General features: G+C 40.0%; 1 protein-coding gene across 7 annotated transcripts in view; it reads right to left on the bottom strand.

The window, feature by feature from the left end:
• LOC140916230 (histone H2A deubiquitinase MYSM1-like) overlaps window positions 1-18,127 on the bottom strand; it is a 40,030-nt gene extending 21,903 nt beyond the window's left edge. For 4 of the 7 annotated variants that reach the window (XM_073357535.1, XM_073357537.1, XM_073357536.1 and 1 more), the window contains exons 1-11: window positions 18,008-18,127; window positions 14,627-14,702; window positions 14,316-14,386; window positions 12,960-13,037; window positions 12,803-12,829; window positions 12,186-12,264; window positions 8,441-8,539; window positions 6,756-7,534; window positions 5,086-5,216; window positions 2,128-2,231; window positions 618-695 (exon numbers count right to left, since the gene is read on the bottom strand). In XM_073357535.1, coding sequence (XP_073213636.1) covers window positions 618-695; window positions 2,128-2,231; window positions 5,086-5,216; window positions 6,756-7,534; window positions 8,441-8,539; window positions 12,186-12,264; window positions 12,803-12,829; window positions 12,960-13,037; window positions 14,316-14,386; window positions 14,627-14,702; window positions 18,008-18,084 — 1,599 coding nt within the window. In that variant the 5' untranslated portion in view covers window positions 18,085-18,127. Of the gene's footprint in view, window positions 1-617; window positions 696-2,127; window positions 2,232-5,085; window positions 5,217-6,755; window positions 7,535-8,440; window positions 8,540-12,185; window positions 12,265-12,802; window positions 12,830-12,959; window positions 13,038-14,315; window positions 14,387-14,626; window positions 14,703-18,007 lie in introns of those variants that run through there. The other 3 variants (XM_073357541.1, XM_073357540.1, XM_073357542.1) reach the window with 3 other exon arrangements.
• Window positions 18,128-18,392: the final 265 nt, after the last annotated feature.

Here is an 18,392-nt window from a genome sequence, read left to right as displayed (position 1 = left end):
AAGGCAAGCATCAAATAAGTTTTATTTGTTACGAAGAATGTTTAAAATAAGCAATCTGAAAATTTTTTTTTTTTTTTTTTTTTTTTTAAGATAAACTCATACTCTTATTGTTGACAATTTGGAATAAAGAGCCACCATATTGTAAGGTATAAGCACAAAAGAGCACAAACTCAGCTCCCAGCCTTAACTCTGCTTTTCCAGATTTATGAATGCTTGATATTTCAACCTTAATGTTGAATTAAAGCTACATTTTTTATAAACAAAAGATTTATATGATGTGAAATGAAGAGCAACTTTTCACTGAATGAGAGTAAGACTGATGAAATCTGCAAATTAAAATAAGAAACATTATGGCCATGCCATGACATAGTGTATGCTTTATAGTATAGCTGTACGAGTTTGGGACATGCATACTCAAAAGTACATTCCCCATGATATTAGCACAGTTGCCTAACAGTTGCTCCAATATTATTTTCAAATCATGGTTTCAAAAAGAACAAATGTAATTTTAATGCTTATTATGCAATCATTTTTCTACTGCCTTTGATGAGATACCATCTGATAAATGGTTAGCAAGAACCGTATCTACCAGAACAGTTTAAAAATACAAGAGTTACCTCAAATGTCTGTCCTTCTAAATCCTTGGCATCACACCAGTTTCCCCAGGGGTCTCGCACACGCCGTCTTCTTGTACGCTGTAGGAAGAAGATAAAATACTAGTCAAACATCATCAATCCATGCACGTCAAAGCACTGACATTTGCTGAATTTAATCAGCCATAAAATGACATCCAAATGGCCAGTGGCTCATAAGCATTATGACTCCCACAACAATCCCACTGAATAACACAGAACTCTTTACTTTGGTTTATACTCAACAGTTGGCAACCTTTCTAGAAATAAATCCGGAAAGGTTTTCCTTAAGCGGTACAGTAAATACCTGAGTAAAGATCCATGGATCCATCCAGCTAGTACAAACAGCATGGTTTATTATATGTGGACTTGGAAGATTTCTCTCTTTTTTTCCAATTTCAAGAAATATTGATTTTTATTTTTAAATTTTTAAGAGTTTTTATTTTTACAGTTATGGGAAATTGGGCGGTGGGAGGATAGAGTTGGAGTTAGGCCAGCACTGACACTACGTCTACATGGGGCTCCTTGTGTGGCCGAGGGGCCCAAGATACTGAGGCGCTAGGTACCAGGGAGGCCTGGAGAAACAAAGACCCTTAGCTAAGGCTCCAAGGACAATGACGAGCCCCTGGCTGCAGGGAAGGCCACAATTCCTGCCAGAACAGCCCCCGCACTCCTGGTTGCTGAGTGAATGAGTGAGCAGGGCCGTGACAACAGAGCTGTAGGTGACTCCCTGTGCTGCCACATTACAGGTGACACCCATTCCCTGCAGGCGCATGGTGTGGGGAAGGCTGCGATCATGGCAGGGCAGAGCAGAGACACCCAGACAGAACCACAAGGGGAGGTGGAAGATGAGCTGCCAGCTACAAGGAAACCATACTGTTGCCAAACGGCCCTGCCCCCAAGCAGGACTTCAGCCTTCCCTGCACCTGCAGGGATCAAGCATCATCAGCCATGCAAGAAGCTCTCTGCAGCTTCGCTGTCAAGACCCGCTCACTCCCATAACAGCACCACTGCAGAAGGCTCAATCTATGGTGCCACAGACCCAATACTACCCAATCCCTGCAAGCACAAGGTGCAGGAGCGGGAGGCTGCACTTGCATCAGCTGTTACTTATGGATATTTTTTTATCAGTTTCAGTGTGTCAGCTGAAATCAACATTTATGGACATCAATTTAAATCGAATACTGCCAAGACTAAGTATACTGGTAAATAATTGCAAATCGTGATGCAAACAGTATTGAGTATGGCTCATGCTTTCTGCATAACATTTTTTATTTCATATATGGATTTTCTTTTCTGTCAATAGAATAGTAATTAGGACAGGTCTGACAAAGAGTAACACTGGTGCTAAAGCAGACACTTGACTCAAAGAACGCTCAGGAAAGTGATTGAAGCTGAATGGGTTAAGAAGAAATTCAGAGAGATGCCCTGTATCGAAAGTGAAAGCTGAAGAGGCCCTATCACTGACACATGCAACTTTTTATTTTCATCTTACCATGGACTGCAAACGCTGAGCAAGCTGGTATGCTTCTATGGTGTCTTTGCCTTCTTTGGATCGTGTTTTGTCAGCGGGTTGTGGTCTGTTATACACAGCCTGTTCTATAGGAATGCAGAGCGCACATGTTATTTCCCACTAATCCTGGTAAATAAAAATTCCATATTTAATAAAAATCTCAACGAGGAGGTATTACTCTATGATAAAGCAATAGTATAGTCATCTGGTCCTCACTCAGCAGCATACCAACTTTAAGAAAGGAAAACTTTGTTCTTATCTGTGATTTTTCTTTCTAAGACCCACCGTGTCCAGCAGTCTGTACGGTGCGGCATTCTCCCTCCTCCAACGGTTGGAGGCAGAACAAAGATTCACGCACAGCTAGGGGCCAAGATCACCACCTGGGGAGAATCCCAGAATGATGGCTTCCAAAGCTGAAAATTACTAGCTGTGGGGCCAATATGAGTCAATCAAGAGTATGGGGGTCTTTTCCTTTACTATCTTTTTTCTCATCCTTGCCAGTAGAGGTACGTGGAGAAAGCCATAAAGTAAGCATTAGGGCCACCTTTGAGACGGAACATTGATTCCTTCCCTTGAGGCAAAGATCTGTGATTGGAGCCCTGAACTTTTTCTACACCTCCTGAAATAGAGAAAGATTCAAGCTCCAGGTCCTTCCTGCTGAGCCTTTATGTGGATAGCTTAGAGGGGGGAAGATAACTCTCTGAGAAAGTCAAAAAATGTATCACTTCCTTGTGGACGGACAAAGATTTAGTTCCTTGTTGGCTGATGTATGCAACTGTAGTGGTGTCATCAGCTGTGAGATACACGAGGCTGGTGCACTGGCTTTTGAAAGTAGAGGAGGGTTAGCCTGATGATCCTGAGCTCTAGCTCATTTATATACCTCTTCTTCTCCAAACTGGACAAAGTCCCGTGAGCCACTGTCCTGTTGAGGAATGCTCCCCATGTATGAAAGTTTGCTGTGATGGTGATCATGAATTTCACCAGTTCTGATACTGGACACACTGTTGGAATCTTTAAGGATGATTCAGTCCACCACTTGAGGGAGGAAGTGATTCACTTTGGAACTGTGATTCTCTGTTTCTGATTGATTGCAATTTCTTCCTATGATAAGAGAAAATCATCTAAGCTTCCTTAGATGAAATCTGGTCTGCTGTAGAGTATCTACACATGGAACTAGCATACTGAGGAGCTGTATCAAGGACTTCTAGGGATGTCTGATGACCACATGACACTTGGTGAATTAAAGAGGTCTCCTGTTGTCTCTCCTCTGAAATGGTGTCTATGATCACTCCTAAAAGCAAAAGTCACTGAAATAGCTAGAGAAGAGTCTTCTGCATGTTCATCAGAAACCCATCGTCCCAGATGCAGGTTACAATCTCCTGTAGATGCTGAAGGGCGATCTGATAGTCTCCTTTTCAGGTACTTGTCCAAAGCAGGGAGAAACATATACCCCCTTTCTCTGAGAATGCAAGACCACCAGGATCTTTGTGAAGACTCGTGGGGCTGACATTAGTAAGAATGGGGGGAGCCCTGTACTGAAAATGCTTCCCATTATAACAGAAGGGCAGAAATTTCCAGTGACTCGCCCTGATTATCACATGAAGGTAAGCCTCCTTGAGATTTACTGAAGTCATTAAATACTGGAGTGATAGAGTTGTAATGATAGACTTTAGTGTTTTCAATCAGAACTTCAGAGACCCGGTGGATTTGCTGAAGGATTTGAGATCTAAGATGGCTCATGTCCCCATTCTTTAGGGTCACTAGAGTACCAAGTACACCCCATAAAATCTGTCTTGTTGGTTCCAGCTATACCGCCCTAATGCCAAGAAGGCTTTTACTTTTTGGTGTTTGGTTAAGTTGTTTGATCTGGGAAATTTGAATGTATCTCTGGGGAACTGCTAAGTTTGATGGCATAACCCTGTAGAATTGCCTGTAGCATCCATTTGTCCAAAGTACATGTCTCCCATATCTGGATAAATTTCTGAAGCCTCTTCCCAAGTTAAGAGGTCTTCTTGGAAGTGGGGCCCCAGACATGGTCTGAAGCAAACCTTGCTTAGAAACCCATAGTTCTAGGAGTCTCCAGTTAGTCAAATTCAAGACGTTTTTGCTAGTCCAATCCTGAAGGCTTTGCTACAACAAGGAGACCCCATGTTTGCCCAGGAGTGGAGGCAGAGAACTCAAGTTATCCACAAAGAGGCTGTCCTGGCCCCAGGCTGGCTGTCAATCTTTGTTCTGCCATCAACCAACAGAGTGAGGAGGAACATTGCATGGTACAGACTGTAGGACATGAGGAGGGGCTCTGAGAATTATGTACGTTCACGCACAAGACACCTGTGGTTCCTTCAAACTATATACCAGGTTAGCTAAAGAAACAGGTTAAACTGCTAGTTTTCAATAAGTTATGCTTCTCCCATCTTATGAGAAAGTGCAGTCAATAAATAAAATCCGTACTTGAAGATACCAAGTATTTTGAAAATTTAAAAGCAAATCAAAAGCACAATTTATTTTCTTTCAGAAGGTCTATAATCTTAGAGCCAGAGTCTGCAACCTTGATACCTACTAGTACCTACTCTTACAAGTAGCCCATTAGGATTTACATGATGACAGGGTTGGGAGGTCAAACAGGTCACAATGCCATTATGTGAGGTATCTGCCCCAAAGAGCTTACATGAAACAAGGGTGACTGGAGACTTCAGAGAAAAAGGGAGATGGAATGAAGACTACCCACATGTATAGTTTTGATTGGACTGAATGCAGAAGGTACTCAGCAATGAATTTAACTCGAAAAATTCTTTTGAAAAATACAATTTTTTCTCTCCCTTGATTTTTATATCTCATGTAACATACACAGCTTATCAAAATGGTTTCTGACCAATTACAGATATTGTTAACATCGTGGTTATAATTTGAATGGATGCAGATTAAAATGTTTTTTTTTACCACAACCAAAGTTAATTGCTCCTATTAACTCCAGGTACGTGTGTATCCGTCCAATACAGTTAACATCACCACAGTTCTTAAGGCCTGGCCGTACTGAAGTCTTATTCAGGTATTTAGGTTTACATCGCTCCCTAAAATAAACCATAGAACATTTTCAAACAAAAAGAAAATGGATCAGTAAAAAGAAAAAAGATAGCTTAATTGTCCTGTGAAGCCATTTGAATTTCCTTGTATTTTTTCTACAGGAATTATTGGAAGATTCTGACTATTTAACATGTGTAGCACTCTGACAAAGAATGCTAGTGGTATCAGGCTTATAATCACCCCCAAAAAGCTACTCATGAAGTAGGATTGTACTGTTTGAGTGGTTGTTTTCTAAAGTACATTCTATGAAAAACAAAATATGGAATAGTCAGAGTATTCATACAGATATCTAAGTTTAATAAAAAAATGCAAATTTATGATGGTGTTTGAGGCTGTGCAGATTTATTCAAATACATGCATAGGGAAAAAGATATCCCCACACAGCATAAAATATAAGCCCTGGAAATGAATGGTGCCAGGGAGCAGCAAGTTATTGAAATGAAATGATCTTGTTAAAATAAAATACTTGTGTCCATTCCGTGTCACATGTTCTACTGTATTAAACAATTATTTTAGTAACTGCATAAACAACTTGTAGGTTAATGTGGGATAATCCTGTTTTTTATCTTTCATGCACATTTACTGCTTTGAAGTCTGTCAAAAATTTCCCTAGAAATATGGGAGCTTACAACTACTCCAGAACTAGTGAATAGGTTATCAATTTATAAGGCAATTAAACTAGAGCTGAGAGAATATTGTAATATTTTTAAAGTGAGTACAGTTAAACTCAGAAAACAAAGCTACAGGAGAACAAATTGCACGGCAAATTAGCCTGTCATAGTAAAAACATGGGTTCCTTAAAATGGTTTCATGAAGATATACTGTACAATATTCAAGACTCTGAATAGTGCTCCCTGTTGAGAAGAACCCATTTTAAAAATGGTTTTGATTATCACTTTTTGCTCTAACATAGCCACTAAAGAGTTTCTATTTCTATAAATTCTATAAATTCAGTCTCCTACCTGTCCCAGACTGAAGAACAGACACACATTACCGACATCACTAGAGAACAACTTGCGTGGGAATTTTATGTAAGGTCTGAAGGACAGGATCCAGAATATAGAAGACATATACCAGACCCATGAATATATTGTGATATGCATCCCATCTACATACCATTACTGTGTGATAATAACTGCAAAGTAGTGCACTAACCAGTATTACTCTATTTTCTCTTTCCTCTTTTGGTGTAATACGCTAAATTGACAAAACTGGAGAAAGAATTCTAGAATAAATTCTAGCCATGTGTTTTGAAAATGGACACCCATTTTCATAATGCTTCAAAACTTTTTAATTGTTGAAATGTAGAATGTTCCTTTATATTTAAGAAAAAAGGGAAGAGGGGAGGGATACCCCATCCACAGCCAATGCTGTTACTTCTCAATCTTGTGAAAACAGCTAAAATATCAGCATTTTGGCAGCATTCTGAGCTAGGCCATTAATTCCATGACTGTTCTAACTGCATCAAAACAGCACATCAGCAGCCTTAATCACATATGTTATAAAATGAAATCAATTTATCTTACCACTGATCTAAAATGTAATTTCTAATTTTCAGATAGCGCTCTGGTGTTTTGGCCTGACGTCCCTCAAAAAATTCTGGAATAGCTTGCTTTTCTTCTCCCAGAATGATATTTCTATCAATTTCCACTTCTTGATCAGGTGGCTTAAGCTCCTCTGCTTCTTCTTGATTTTCTTCATCCAATTGGCAAGAAGGATGGAAAAGCATTTCATTATTAACTAAGTCCTTCTGCTCTTCATTAAGTTCTTGATCAACTAATTGCTTGGTGTCATCAAAGGTCCCTTTCCTGTCTTGCTCACTTTTCTCTGTAAATTCATTAAATTGCAGATAAACTGATTTCACAGATTCATCACCATTCACGCTCTGTTTCTCAGAGCATGTGGCTGCAATGTCTGGAAACTCCAGTGCTTCTACCTTGCCTTGCTCGGCCTTTTGAAAGTTGTCTTCTGCAAACTGGGGAATTGCAAAATTGTATCCAGCAGACCAAAAAGTGTGTTCTCTTCCTCTGGTTTCTTGAATTGGACTCTTCGGAATATCAGTTAATTTAGATTTGCCAGGTTCCGGTGGGGGTGCATGAGAAAGCAGCTCATCCATTTCATCCGTGATATCTACTTCTTCATCATCCGATAGCTTTTCAATTTTCACTACATTCAGGTTGGGGTCTGCACGGCCCCTCAGGTTTGCCGGTGCCCATGCCACCACCTTCTCTCCTTCATCCTCAACAGGAAGACTATTGCTGCTATACTGACTTTGTTCCTCTTTTTCAGAGTCATCAGTTTTTGCCTTAAAGTATAAATGGATTATAAGAAAAATTAAGCATACCCCAATAATGAAGTTTAAATGTAAAAGAACACTATTAAAATCAATGGCATAATCAATTTGGTTCAGTCTAGAGGGATCATTAAGTTTTATGTATTAATTTACAAAGCTTGCCTTTGTCAAATTGGGTTCAACGTTCAATTTTCATGATGTTCTCCTTCAAAGGGCAGTCCTATATTTCATTATTTTATACTTATATATATAAAAAAGGGATTAAGACAGGACTGACTGGCAAAGCTTCCAGAATTGTGGACATCTAGCATTACAGTTAGCATTCATCGGCTAATTCATCTTCTCTCAGCTCATTTTACTTATAAGAAACTATACATTAAGGAAATCATCTTCAGGTTTTTCTTACTGATTTTTGTTTTAAAAAGTAAAACATTGAAAAAATGCAGACTTTAAGGAACTTATGCAGCATTATAGATGTGCATGACACTTTATATTCAAAATAAGACCGGTCCAAAGGATATTAATGTATGTATTTATTAGTAGCTAAAGTACACACAATTGTCTTTTAAAAAAAGGTCCCAGAAGAGTTCAACTGGCAGTCGGAAATTACATTACACTGGACAGTTGCAACTTCTAAGTAGTCAGAGGCCAATCTGTTTTCAGTCTAGCAATATACTCCAAGTATGTGGGTGTCCAATAAAACAAACCATATTGTTTATTGCTTGTTAGAGCATTTAAAATTCCCAACAAGATTAGAATAATTCCAAACCAAGTCAAATTTCAGATTTAAAAATCAGCAGATAAGCAATATTTCAATGATAATATCCCATAAATGCATGTTTGCATTCAAAATATATGATAGGAGCATACTTGCCTCACTGCCTTTTTTACTAACAGAAAATGACATTTCATGTTTACCTTGTTCTTAAAGTATTGCCTGGCATAGCTCTTTACTTGTAGAACAGTGCGACTTCCAATCAACTTGGCAATTTTTGTCCATCTTCGGCCAAATTTAGCCTAGTGTGACAAAACGAATTAAAATCAACCAATCTTTTCTACATCTAGGTATCATTCTTTATGTAAGAAGAAAGTTTTACAGAAGTAATTATTTATTAGAAATAAAAAATACTACTCGATCCTTGCGAAAAGTCCCATTACCTAGACACTGGACAGCCAGAAATTATGTTTAAGCAGTAAGTGTTATTAATTCACTGCCCCGATCTTGAAAGCACTAAAAAACATAATGCTTACTACCTTGAGGAGTCCCACTGAAGCTAATTAAGCATTTGCAGGACTGGGTCATGCATTTGTGTAATACTGTAGTATTCTGCATTCCACTCTTGCACACAAAAGAGCTCAACTTACTCGAAGTCTGAACCACAACTTAAATCTGCATCTAAGTTGCTTAAATTAAAAGTTTCCTCAGAGAGGCGTTCACAGCATACAATAGCTTGCTACAAAATCAACTGACCTTTTTCCCTTTTAAGAGTTAAATACTGAATTATAGAAGTCTCATTAAATTAAAACACTACTCTAAATTTAAATAAGCCTTTTGGAACTCTGGTCCTGCTCCTTCCAAACAGGTCCATAGTTGAACATACCCACCTCATGCCATTTCTTAACTACACTGTATATAAAAAGTAAAAACCCAAAAGTTCATGTATGTGACATCCATTCCAAATCCTCTGAATGAATAAAAGACCAGATTTAGACTCTGATCTCGCAAAGATTTATGCACATGCTTAATTTTATGCACTTAGTGTCCCACCAAAGTCAATGGAACTACTCACAGAATTAAGAATATACGTTGAGTTTCTGCAGGATCGGGGTCTTTAATTATGCACAAAAGGCAATGCTAATGCAACCTCAAGATTAAGATTTTTCAAACTTTAAAATATGGTTCTACTTGAAAACGATTAAAAGCTGCATTGGGGGAAATCAAAATTTATTGTGGCCCCATGTCAAATGTGCTCATTTTAAAGTGAAAAGATTATTTTTCCTAACTGCCAGTCCAACACATTTACCCCAGGTTCTAAAAGTCAAACTCGGTTCTTTCCTTTACATACATTACCACCTATAACAGATAGATATACAGCAGGCCTAATTCTGCCCATGCCAAATTCTTCCATTGAGTCTAAATGCAAATTGACACATATGTATCTGTGCTAGACTGAGGGTGTTATAATATCAGATGAGTGAATCTAATCAGGAAGGCTGCATTGGTTCACGTTAAAGGTGAATGCTTACTATGAAGCTAAGTCCCCAACAACGTTCCCTCTAATTTTTTCCACCCATATACGGAATAAATTTTGTTATGTGCACCAAGGTAATGTGCGGACGTGCACCACCAGTAGAAATAAAAAACCTAGATATAATATATATATTTTTTAAAAGTTACCAATAGGGATAACTACTCCAGCCAGGACAAGACAGGCATTTTAGAATTCACTACTCAAAGAATTCAATTTAAGTGTAAGAGAGAAATAAAAATTATGAAATGCACAGACCAGTCAAAAAACTAAAATAACACACTTTGAAAGACTATAATTACAGAGAATATAAGTGTACTGCAGGAAGTACCAAGAAGTAACAACAACAGGTGTGTGACACAGACTGTGCGTGCTGACTGCTAGGGAAGTTTCTGAAAGACTCCCGTACACAGTTTCTCTTTAAGGCACTCACTGAAAGCTCTCCTCCTCCTGAACCATGTCTCCCCTCCCCCACTCTGCAGAAGTGGGGTACATGGGCAGGGGGAGAGACAGTGTGAGTGAGTAAGTGAGTGTGTGTGTGTGCTGGCTGCTGCAGAAGTCTCTGAGAGACGTGTGCTGTCTCTTTAAGGCACTCACTCACCTGAAGGCTTGTTCAGACCTCAGAGCTGCTGTAAGTTCTGAGCCCTGTCCCCTCTACCCTGCTCTGTGGAGATGGGGTACAGGGGCTGGGGGATACCCTGACATAAGCACCTTCCTTCCCCCCCACTCTGCACAGCCAGCAGGAGGGTCCCAGGAGCAGCTGCAGGAGCAATGTGGCTGCAAAGCAGTGGGGGTGGAGGGGCACCTGAATACAAGCTGCTGGCTGGAAGTGCCTGGCTCTGCTAATCAACTGCATGGCACTTGAATCTCTCCTGGGCAGATGTCCAACTGCACAACTTACAGGGAACACAGGCCCCCAGTTATTCAAGAAGCTCCCCATTAGAGGACCCAGGCACCGTTGCAGGTCTGGGGTCTGAAGTTCCCATGTAGGGAGGCATAATACTTTGCATCCATCTAAATACTGTTTAAGTAGTATTACTTTCAATATTCTATAGCAATATGATTTTCAAAGTCAAAGTAGGCCCATTAAAAAGCCATGTCCACTACAACATTCAAAGGCACTGCTTGTAAAGGGCTGTTTGCTTGACAAAATACAACTTTCTATACCCCGCTATTTTAGTTGGAGATGTTTAAAAGAAAGTTACAAGAGTTAGAATTTTTTTAATGGCGAAAATTTATTTTTTACATTGTCTTTATAAGAAAAAATTGATTCAATATTTTTTCTCAAACTTTCAAGACAATATTAATGTTTTGAAGAAACCAGGGCTGAAAAACTTTCACCTGTCAGGCTGATGTTTGCTAAAGTTATGAACAACATGAGATTAGAATAGAAATGCTACAGCAGCCTTTACTTTAGCTGCTGTTAGTGCACCTTCTATTATATTACATATATACAAGCTTTCAAAAGAAAAGCATGCTTACAAAAATCATTAGACGTAATCATTGCAATGACACTACAAGGACACAACTTGCAATCATCCATCCAAGTAGTAATTAAAACTAATTCTGACGTGTTTTACATGTCAGATTAGATATATCATCCAAAAAACAGCAAAGCCCTCTGTTTTCAAGCAACGAGCTAGCAAAGCCTTGTTAAAATCAATGAGACTGTGAAGGTCCAGGGATTCACCCACCTGGATCTCCTCGTATTGTCAGGGGCCTGTGTCTGTTTATTGTCGTTTTTTCGCAGAGCAATAGGTAAGAGAAAAATAGTTTTAGAAAATCTGACTGGAAGTCACAAAAATTAGCAGGACGATTCAGGGATTGGTGTATTTATTACATATGTTATAGTAATGTCTAGAGGCAACAACCAGGCTGGGGAACCACTGTGTTGTACTCTTTACCAACATATAAAAAAAAGCTCCAAAGTGCGTATATTAGTGTCTGAGGAAAAAAATCAGTTTTTTTCAGTTTACTAGATTTCAGGGCACCCCTTCACGTTTGACACTTCCTTTGTAAACTACAGCACTGCTATTGTAACACTGCAATAGACAAATCAGTAGCCCGTGGGACAGTCTAAGGCCCAAATCCTGCAACTGGATCTGGGCAGGCAGACCCTTGTGGACAAACCAAGCTGTGTTGATTTCGATGGAGATTCGCAAGCTATGTGACTGTGTGACCAAGGTCTGAGTGTGCCTGATTTACTATTCCACTGTTAGCAATTGGAAATTATTTTTAACAAGTTAAAAATGAAAAATTAGCAACTTAGTGCGCTGCAATTATTTTTATTTTGCAATGAGAACTCCATTCATTTTTTATGAAAAAGGGTTAATATTGCATTTTTTTTTAAATTAAGCTAGTTTTTTTGGTTTGTTTTTTACAGAAAACTGAACACTGAAAAATACAATATTTACCAGTCCTTGTTCAAATAGCTCTTTTTCTTCGATTGTCCACTTTAGTGAGCAGCTAGTTGATTTTGTCGGTGAGCGAACCCTAAAAGAATAAGAAAATGGAAGTGCCTTTTTAATGAATGTGCATCTCCAAAAGATTGCAACAATTTCTGAAATGTGGATTATATTTCTTCAATGGAAACTTATAGGATTTGTTTTAAACGTTTATACTCTTGATGAGAGAACTAATTCTTCCAGGTTTTTGTATTACAGAAGCTAATTCAAGGCAGCACAACACCCATCCACAACTTATTTTGCAGAGGTTGGATGGAGGGGAGAATGTGGGGGACACATGCAACAAGGAAACTGCAAGCACTAGGAAGCCAACTGTAATTGTTCTTTTTTGTGATGTGGACATGTGTCCTTCAGAAATCCAATTAATTTAATACAGGCCATTTAACGGTCAAATGGCAATGTCTGTCAGGTTGACAATGTCCCTTTAACTATCTTACACAAGTAAAGAAACAAGACTAAATGTTAAAGGGGAGGTAAAACTGACTTTTTATGCTAGTGTTCTGTAACTTAACATAAATGAAAAAGAGCACTTAAAAATACAACTCAATTATTCAAAAAGTACCTACATGACTTTTCCCGTTTTCTTATGTGGACTGTAAAACAAAAAAAATAACGGTGACTGCTGATCATCTAAGCAAATATATATTTTAAAGAAAGTCTCATTCCTGCCCCAAATTTCTACTATTTAATCATTTCTTCCGCCCTCCCCAAAAGCAATTTTACCTTTTCACAGATTTTTTGTCACCTTCCTTTTGATCAAGCCATATTTTTTCTGGAAGCGATTTATTAGATAAGTAATACCTGTAATCTTTACTAAGGAATTTTTGGATACACAGAACAGAACTATATACACACAAAAATTCTGATAAAATTGTCACCGGTTTAAAATACTATTGAGTTAAACAAAGGAGGAAGTGACTGTTTGACTTAGAAATAATGTGAGTATGTTGTTTACAAATAAACTAGACATTCTGCTTCCTCCACAGCCTGTTTTCCCTTATGACTTTGACACAGTAGTAGGACATTTTCTTCTCATCAATGTCAAACGCCACAGCCTTTTTGCAATTCAAATCTGAATAATTTATTCCCATGGCAAAAACATTCTGTACTGACATTTTGTTGTTCCTCTGTAAAGTACTTCACTTCAAAGGAAAAAGGACAGGAAAACAGAGGTAACTCACATTTGTTAATAGGGTCACCAACTATTTGGGATTAAGTATCTCAGCAACATTAGGAGCTCTCATATTGTCAAGAAGCGTGAAGTGTTTCTCAGAAGTGGCATTAAAAGAGCTCTTGCAATGAATGGGTATTTTTTACCACTCAAGATATGAGTGAATGTGAAGTGAAAAAATCAGGAGACTCATGAAGTTTGGGGCACCTGAACTTTATGGATGTGTATATGAAAATTCCCTTGAAATAAAATACTTTGCAGTTATATAGACTCTGTCATCTGAGAAATGAAATGTGCTTTTTATGCATTAATAATCCTCACAACACCCATATGAGGTATTACTACCAAACCCATTTTAAAGATGGGAAATGGGCACAAAAAGGCTAAGGGTACATCTACGCTGAAAAGAAAAACCTGTGACACCAAGTCTCAGAACCCAGATTAATTGACTCAGGCTTATGGAGCTAGGGCTGAGGGGCTAAAAATAGCAGTGTAGAAGTTTCCCACAACCCGTAAGGAGGGAGGTCTCAGAGCCTGGGCTCCAGCCCAAGTAGGACCGTCTACACTGCTATTTTTATCTCCGCAACATGAGCTCCATGAGCCCGAGTCAATTGACCCAGGCTCTGAAAGTCGGTGTTCCAGGTCTTTCATTGCAGTGTGGACGTACCCTATGAGACTCGCCAAAGCCTGAGGAAGCTGAGGGTTGCAGAGTGGCTGAACAGGGTACTGAATTCAGGTGTACTATCTCATACTTCCATGCTCTAACTACTGGAGCACAATGCTTCAAGTTCAGTAAACACTAATCTCTTTAAAAAGAATCCACTATATATCTGCTTCCTACTAGGACAGAGGATTTTATTTTGCCCTAAGAAAGGAACAGACATATAAGCAATTTGATAAAAGGATACTCTTCTTCCAACAACATTTTCTCAATCACGGCCCTGTTCTCTTCACTAATGTTGCTATCCAGTGTCCATGGCTGGAAATGACAGACATTTTTCAATTATCTTCTTTGACACACAAATATCTAATACTTCCTCTAAAGCAAAACCAATCACAGGTTGATTTTTTTTTTTTTTTAGAAAAGATAAAAACATTAATTTATGTTCTCAAGTGGCTGGGGAAGAAATACAAAGTTTTGAAAATCTCTGTGAAAGATATACCATTCATTTAAAACAGACAAACAAACCAAAAAGACTATTTCCTATAAACTACTTACAAGGCTGTTATCTGTTCTCCAAGATGAATCAAGGTAGTGATCTTGCAATAAGCCAGAAGCTATGTTTTCATAGTCTCTGTAATAAAATTTTCAATCATTTTAAAGAAGGAAAAAAAGTTTTGAAAGTTCATATAGTCAGTAATGCAAACACTTTAAAAGAAAACAGGTAACCTTGTCAGAACTGACATAAAAATTTGGACTTTTATAGTGTTACTTGTATTCATTAACATAAGAATGACAGAGAGATTCTAAAATTAAAAGGGGTCACTTATATTTTGTAGAAATATTATGTAGGGCTAGCCTTTCATAAGTTTTCCATTGGGCAAAGTGTAAATGGCCCCCTCACAGAAAGGGACCTAACCTTTTCTTCAATATTTTTCAAACTGTTAGGGCTCTTACTATCTCTCCCTTCATGCTGTAGAATTATGCATAAAGTATCAGCAAAATCAATTTCTGTTTTACTGAAAAGTTAAAAATTTTCTTCCAAAAAAGACTGAAAACAAAGTGGGAGCAAAGCTGTGAAGTATAAAAACACAACACAGGCAACAGAGTCTCGTAGTTGCTAGAAGACAGAAGTTTTATTTTCAGCTGTCACTGCCTTCTTGTGTGATCCTCATTTAACCTCTCTATCCCTCAATTTCCCCATCTGTAAAATAGGAATAATAACCCCCTTGGTAAAGGTGCAAGATCCCTGGAGGAAAGGTGCTATTTTAGAAAAATGTAATTCTTAAGGAAAATCAAATATCAGTCTTTAATAAAAAACAAATAAACAAGACTGATAACCTTCACATGTACTAGTATTTAGGGCTCAGCTGTACAATGATATACCTCATGGCATTAATACTTTAAGAAATCCAGAAACAAGTCCTATGGTTATAGAAGCTCTCATTTTAGTATGCTGCATATGTATGCTAAGTAAGGTAGTGGAAGGAACACTTTCGACTAATAAGCTTTTTTTTTTTTTTTGGTTTAGCTGCATTAAGTAAGAAATATTACTGTAATTGAGAGGAAAAAGGACAATTCCTCAGAGAACTGTTTTGGAAAATATTATGTATTCTTAAAAGCTTTTACATTCCCCTTCAGAAAGGGACAAATCTTCTGAAAGTATTCTGAGTTTAAGATGCTGCTGCTGTATGAAAAATAAACACATCAGCATTTGATTCACTTAGAAGCCATCACTTGAGGTTGATGATGAGGGTAAAGTAGCATCACCTTCCGCTAAGCATAAAAAATTGCACTGAGATTACAAAAGGAGAAAGAGACTGAGGACTGTGGGGTCCCAATGCACATGCAAATCCTTTCAATAAAGGGAAAGCAAAATCCTAAAGTGCCTGGACTTCCTTTATGATCATAAAAAGTAACAACGAGTAAAGAGTTTTTTAAACTTCTCCATCTCTTTCAATGATTCTGTGAAAAACTATTAGCTCATTTACCCCAACATCCTGTCACTCCAGGATTGTTATATCTGTCGTTGCTTTGTCCAGTGTAATCCTGTCATTCTCAGGGCAGGTCTACACATAAAAAGCAGCAGCAGCGTAGCTGCACTGATGTAGCACATTTTTGAGAATGCTATTATGCTTCTCCTGTTGGTGTAATCCTCCTCCTTGAGAGGCAGTAGCTATGTTGATAGGAGAAGCTCTCCTGTCAACATAGTGCTGTCTACGCCAGGGGTTAGGTCAGTACAACTGCATCACTCAGAGGTGTAGATTTTTCACACCCTGAGTGACATAGTTATACTGATATAAGTTTGTCGTCTAGACCAGGCCTAAGTGAGGCAATTACTATCGCCCTGGGGAAATTACCATACAAACTAATATTTTACTGCTGAAAAACGTTCCCTGATATTCAGCATAAGAGTTACTTAGTTCAACTTCATCTAATTACTAGGAAACTCACCCTTCCCTGAAAACAATTATTAGCCACATGCCCCCCTGAAGTGCTGCTGAAAACAGTTTAACTGCTAAACAAGACTAAACTCTTTTCTCCCACCAGTTCCAGGTACCCCAATGCAGACAATATATCAGTTTCTTAGAGTGGAGAAAGCTCTAATTACAGGTCCCCTTCGTACATACTTTAAAAAAAAAATTCAACTACCTACATAAAATACATTTGACCCAGGACAATCTTTTCAGGACATATACAAAAAATGTGATTTTAGGCATCAGAAAATTTGAGAACCATGAAGATGGGCAATGCATGCAATACACACCCCAGGTTACAAACATCCCACATGGGCTCCTTATACAAAACAGTTTTATTTTATAAAGCACCTGTCACACACACTATGGCTTGGTCTATACTAAAAAGTTATATTGGCATAGATGTCTCAGTTAGGGGTGTGAAAAAACACACCCCTGACTGAGGTATCCATGCCAACAAAACCCCACTAGGGATGCAGCCATGTTGACAAAGGAGGGCTTCTATTGACATAGCTAACTTTATTCCAGGAGGTGGTGTTCTATGCAGACAGAAAAACTTGTGTTGGCAAAGGTCATCTCTATACTACAGGACTATGCCTCAATAGTTATGCCGGTGTAGTGTAGACATACTCTTCATCCCAAAGTTGCTCTGGAGTGTTCAGCATAGATGCAGAAGCAGCTTATTAATATGAGCAAGAGAAAAATTAAGAAGTCTAAAACAGGAAAGGTGAGACAAGTGAAGCAGAGCTACAAATGGGCAGGTCATATTCAGTTTTGCCAACTCTCACGTCTTGCTATATTTTTTCATAAAGCCCCAGCTTCTGGATTCACGTGCTTAGCTCAAAACCTCTCCTCCCCTTTGAAATCAGAGGGGACGTTTCTAACCCTCATGGTTGCGCCCAAAGCTCGAAAACGTGACCTGAGTGGCCCCCTGAAGGCTCAGAAACCAGCCAGTAAACACAACTGGCCCAGAATGGATTGTTCTTTTTCAAAATCGTTACTTTCACACCTATGGGGTCTGAGGCCTGACTCCGGCTTTTCACACGCCTGGGGCAGGCAATGGCGTTTCTATGGCACCTTCTGCCCCCAAGCGCTCTCCACCGGGGCCACTGACACACCGAAGCGCAGGGCCCGGGGAGGGAGGGGGACGCTCTGGCCCCCCCCGACGGGCTGGGCCATGGGAGGATGCCGTGGCCCTGCCGTCCCGGGGGAGAGGCCAGTTCCCACCCGGGCATCCCCTCGCCCGTGCGCTGTCCAGCCAGCCAGCCCGCCTCGGAGCGAGGGGCGCCCGGGGCCTGCAGCCGCGAGGGGGCTGAAGAGGAGGGAGCCCCGATCTCCCCACAGGGGGCAGGGCGCGGAGGGAGTCTCCCCGCGCGGGTGAGCGGTGTCTCGGGGGAGGGGAGGGGAGGGGACGAGAGCCGAGCTCTCCCGGGGGCGGAGTCTCCCCTCCCCCACCGCTCACCCCCGCAGCGCCCCGCCGGCCGCGGCTGCCGCCGCATCCCCTTCGACATCCACATCCGCCTCCTCCGCGGCCGCCATGGTTCCGCCGCGGCCGCCGTCTGATCGCGCGAGACAGGCGGGGCCACAGGACCACCCCCTCTCCCGCACGTCCGCCCCCCCCCCACCCGATGCAACTGAGCAGGCGCAACACTTTGAGCATGCGCAGGACAACGCTTGAAGCCGTGCCCGATGCTCACAGTGCCCTTCCATGATTCTCTTTCTACCCTCTTCGCTCCCTGAGTCAGTATCTGACTCTCCTCGCCTGGCGGAGGAGAGGGGGGAGGGGCAAACACCGGGGGAAAGGGGAGCGACGCCCTAAGGGAAGGGGAGGAGAGGGGCAAATACCC

This window comes from Lepidochelys kempii, chromosome 8, assembly GCF_965140265.1.
Source record: "Lepidochelys kempii isolate rLepKem1 chromosome 8, rLepKem1.hap2, whole genome shotgun sequence".
Lineage (NCBI taxonomy): Eukaryota > Metazoa > Chordata > Testudines > Cheloniidae > Lepidochelys > Lepidochelys kempii.
Note: the sequence above shows the minus strand (reverse complement) of the source record. Positions and strands in the feature narration are given on the sequence as shown.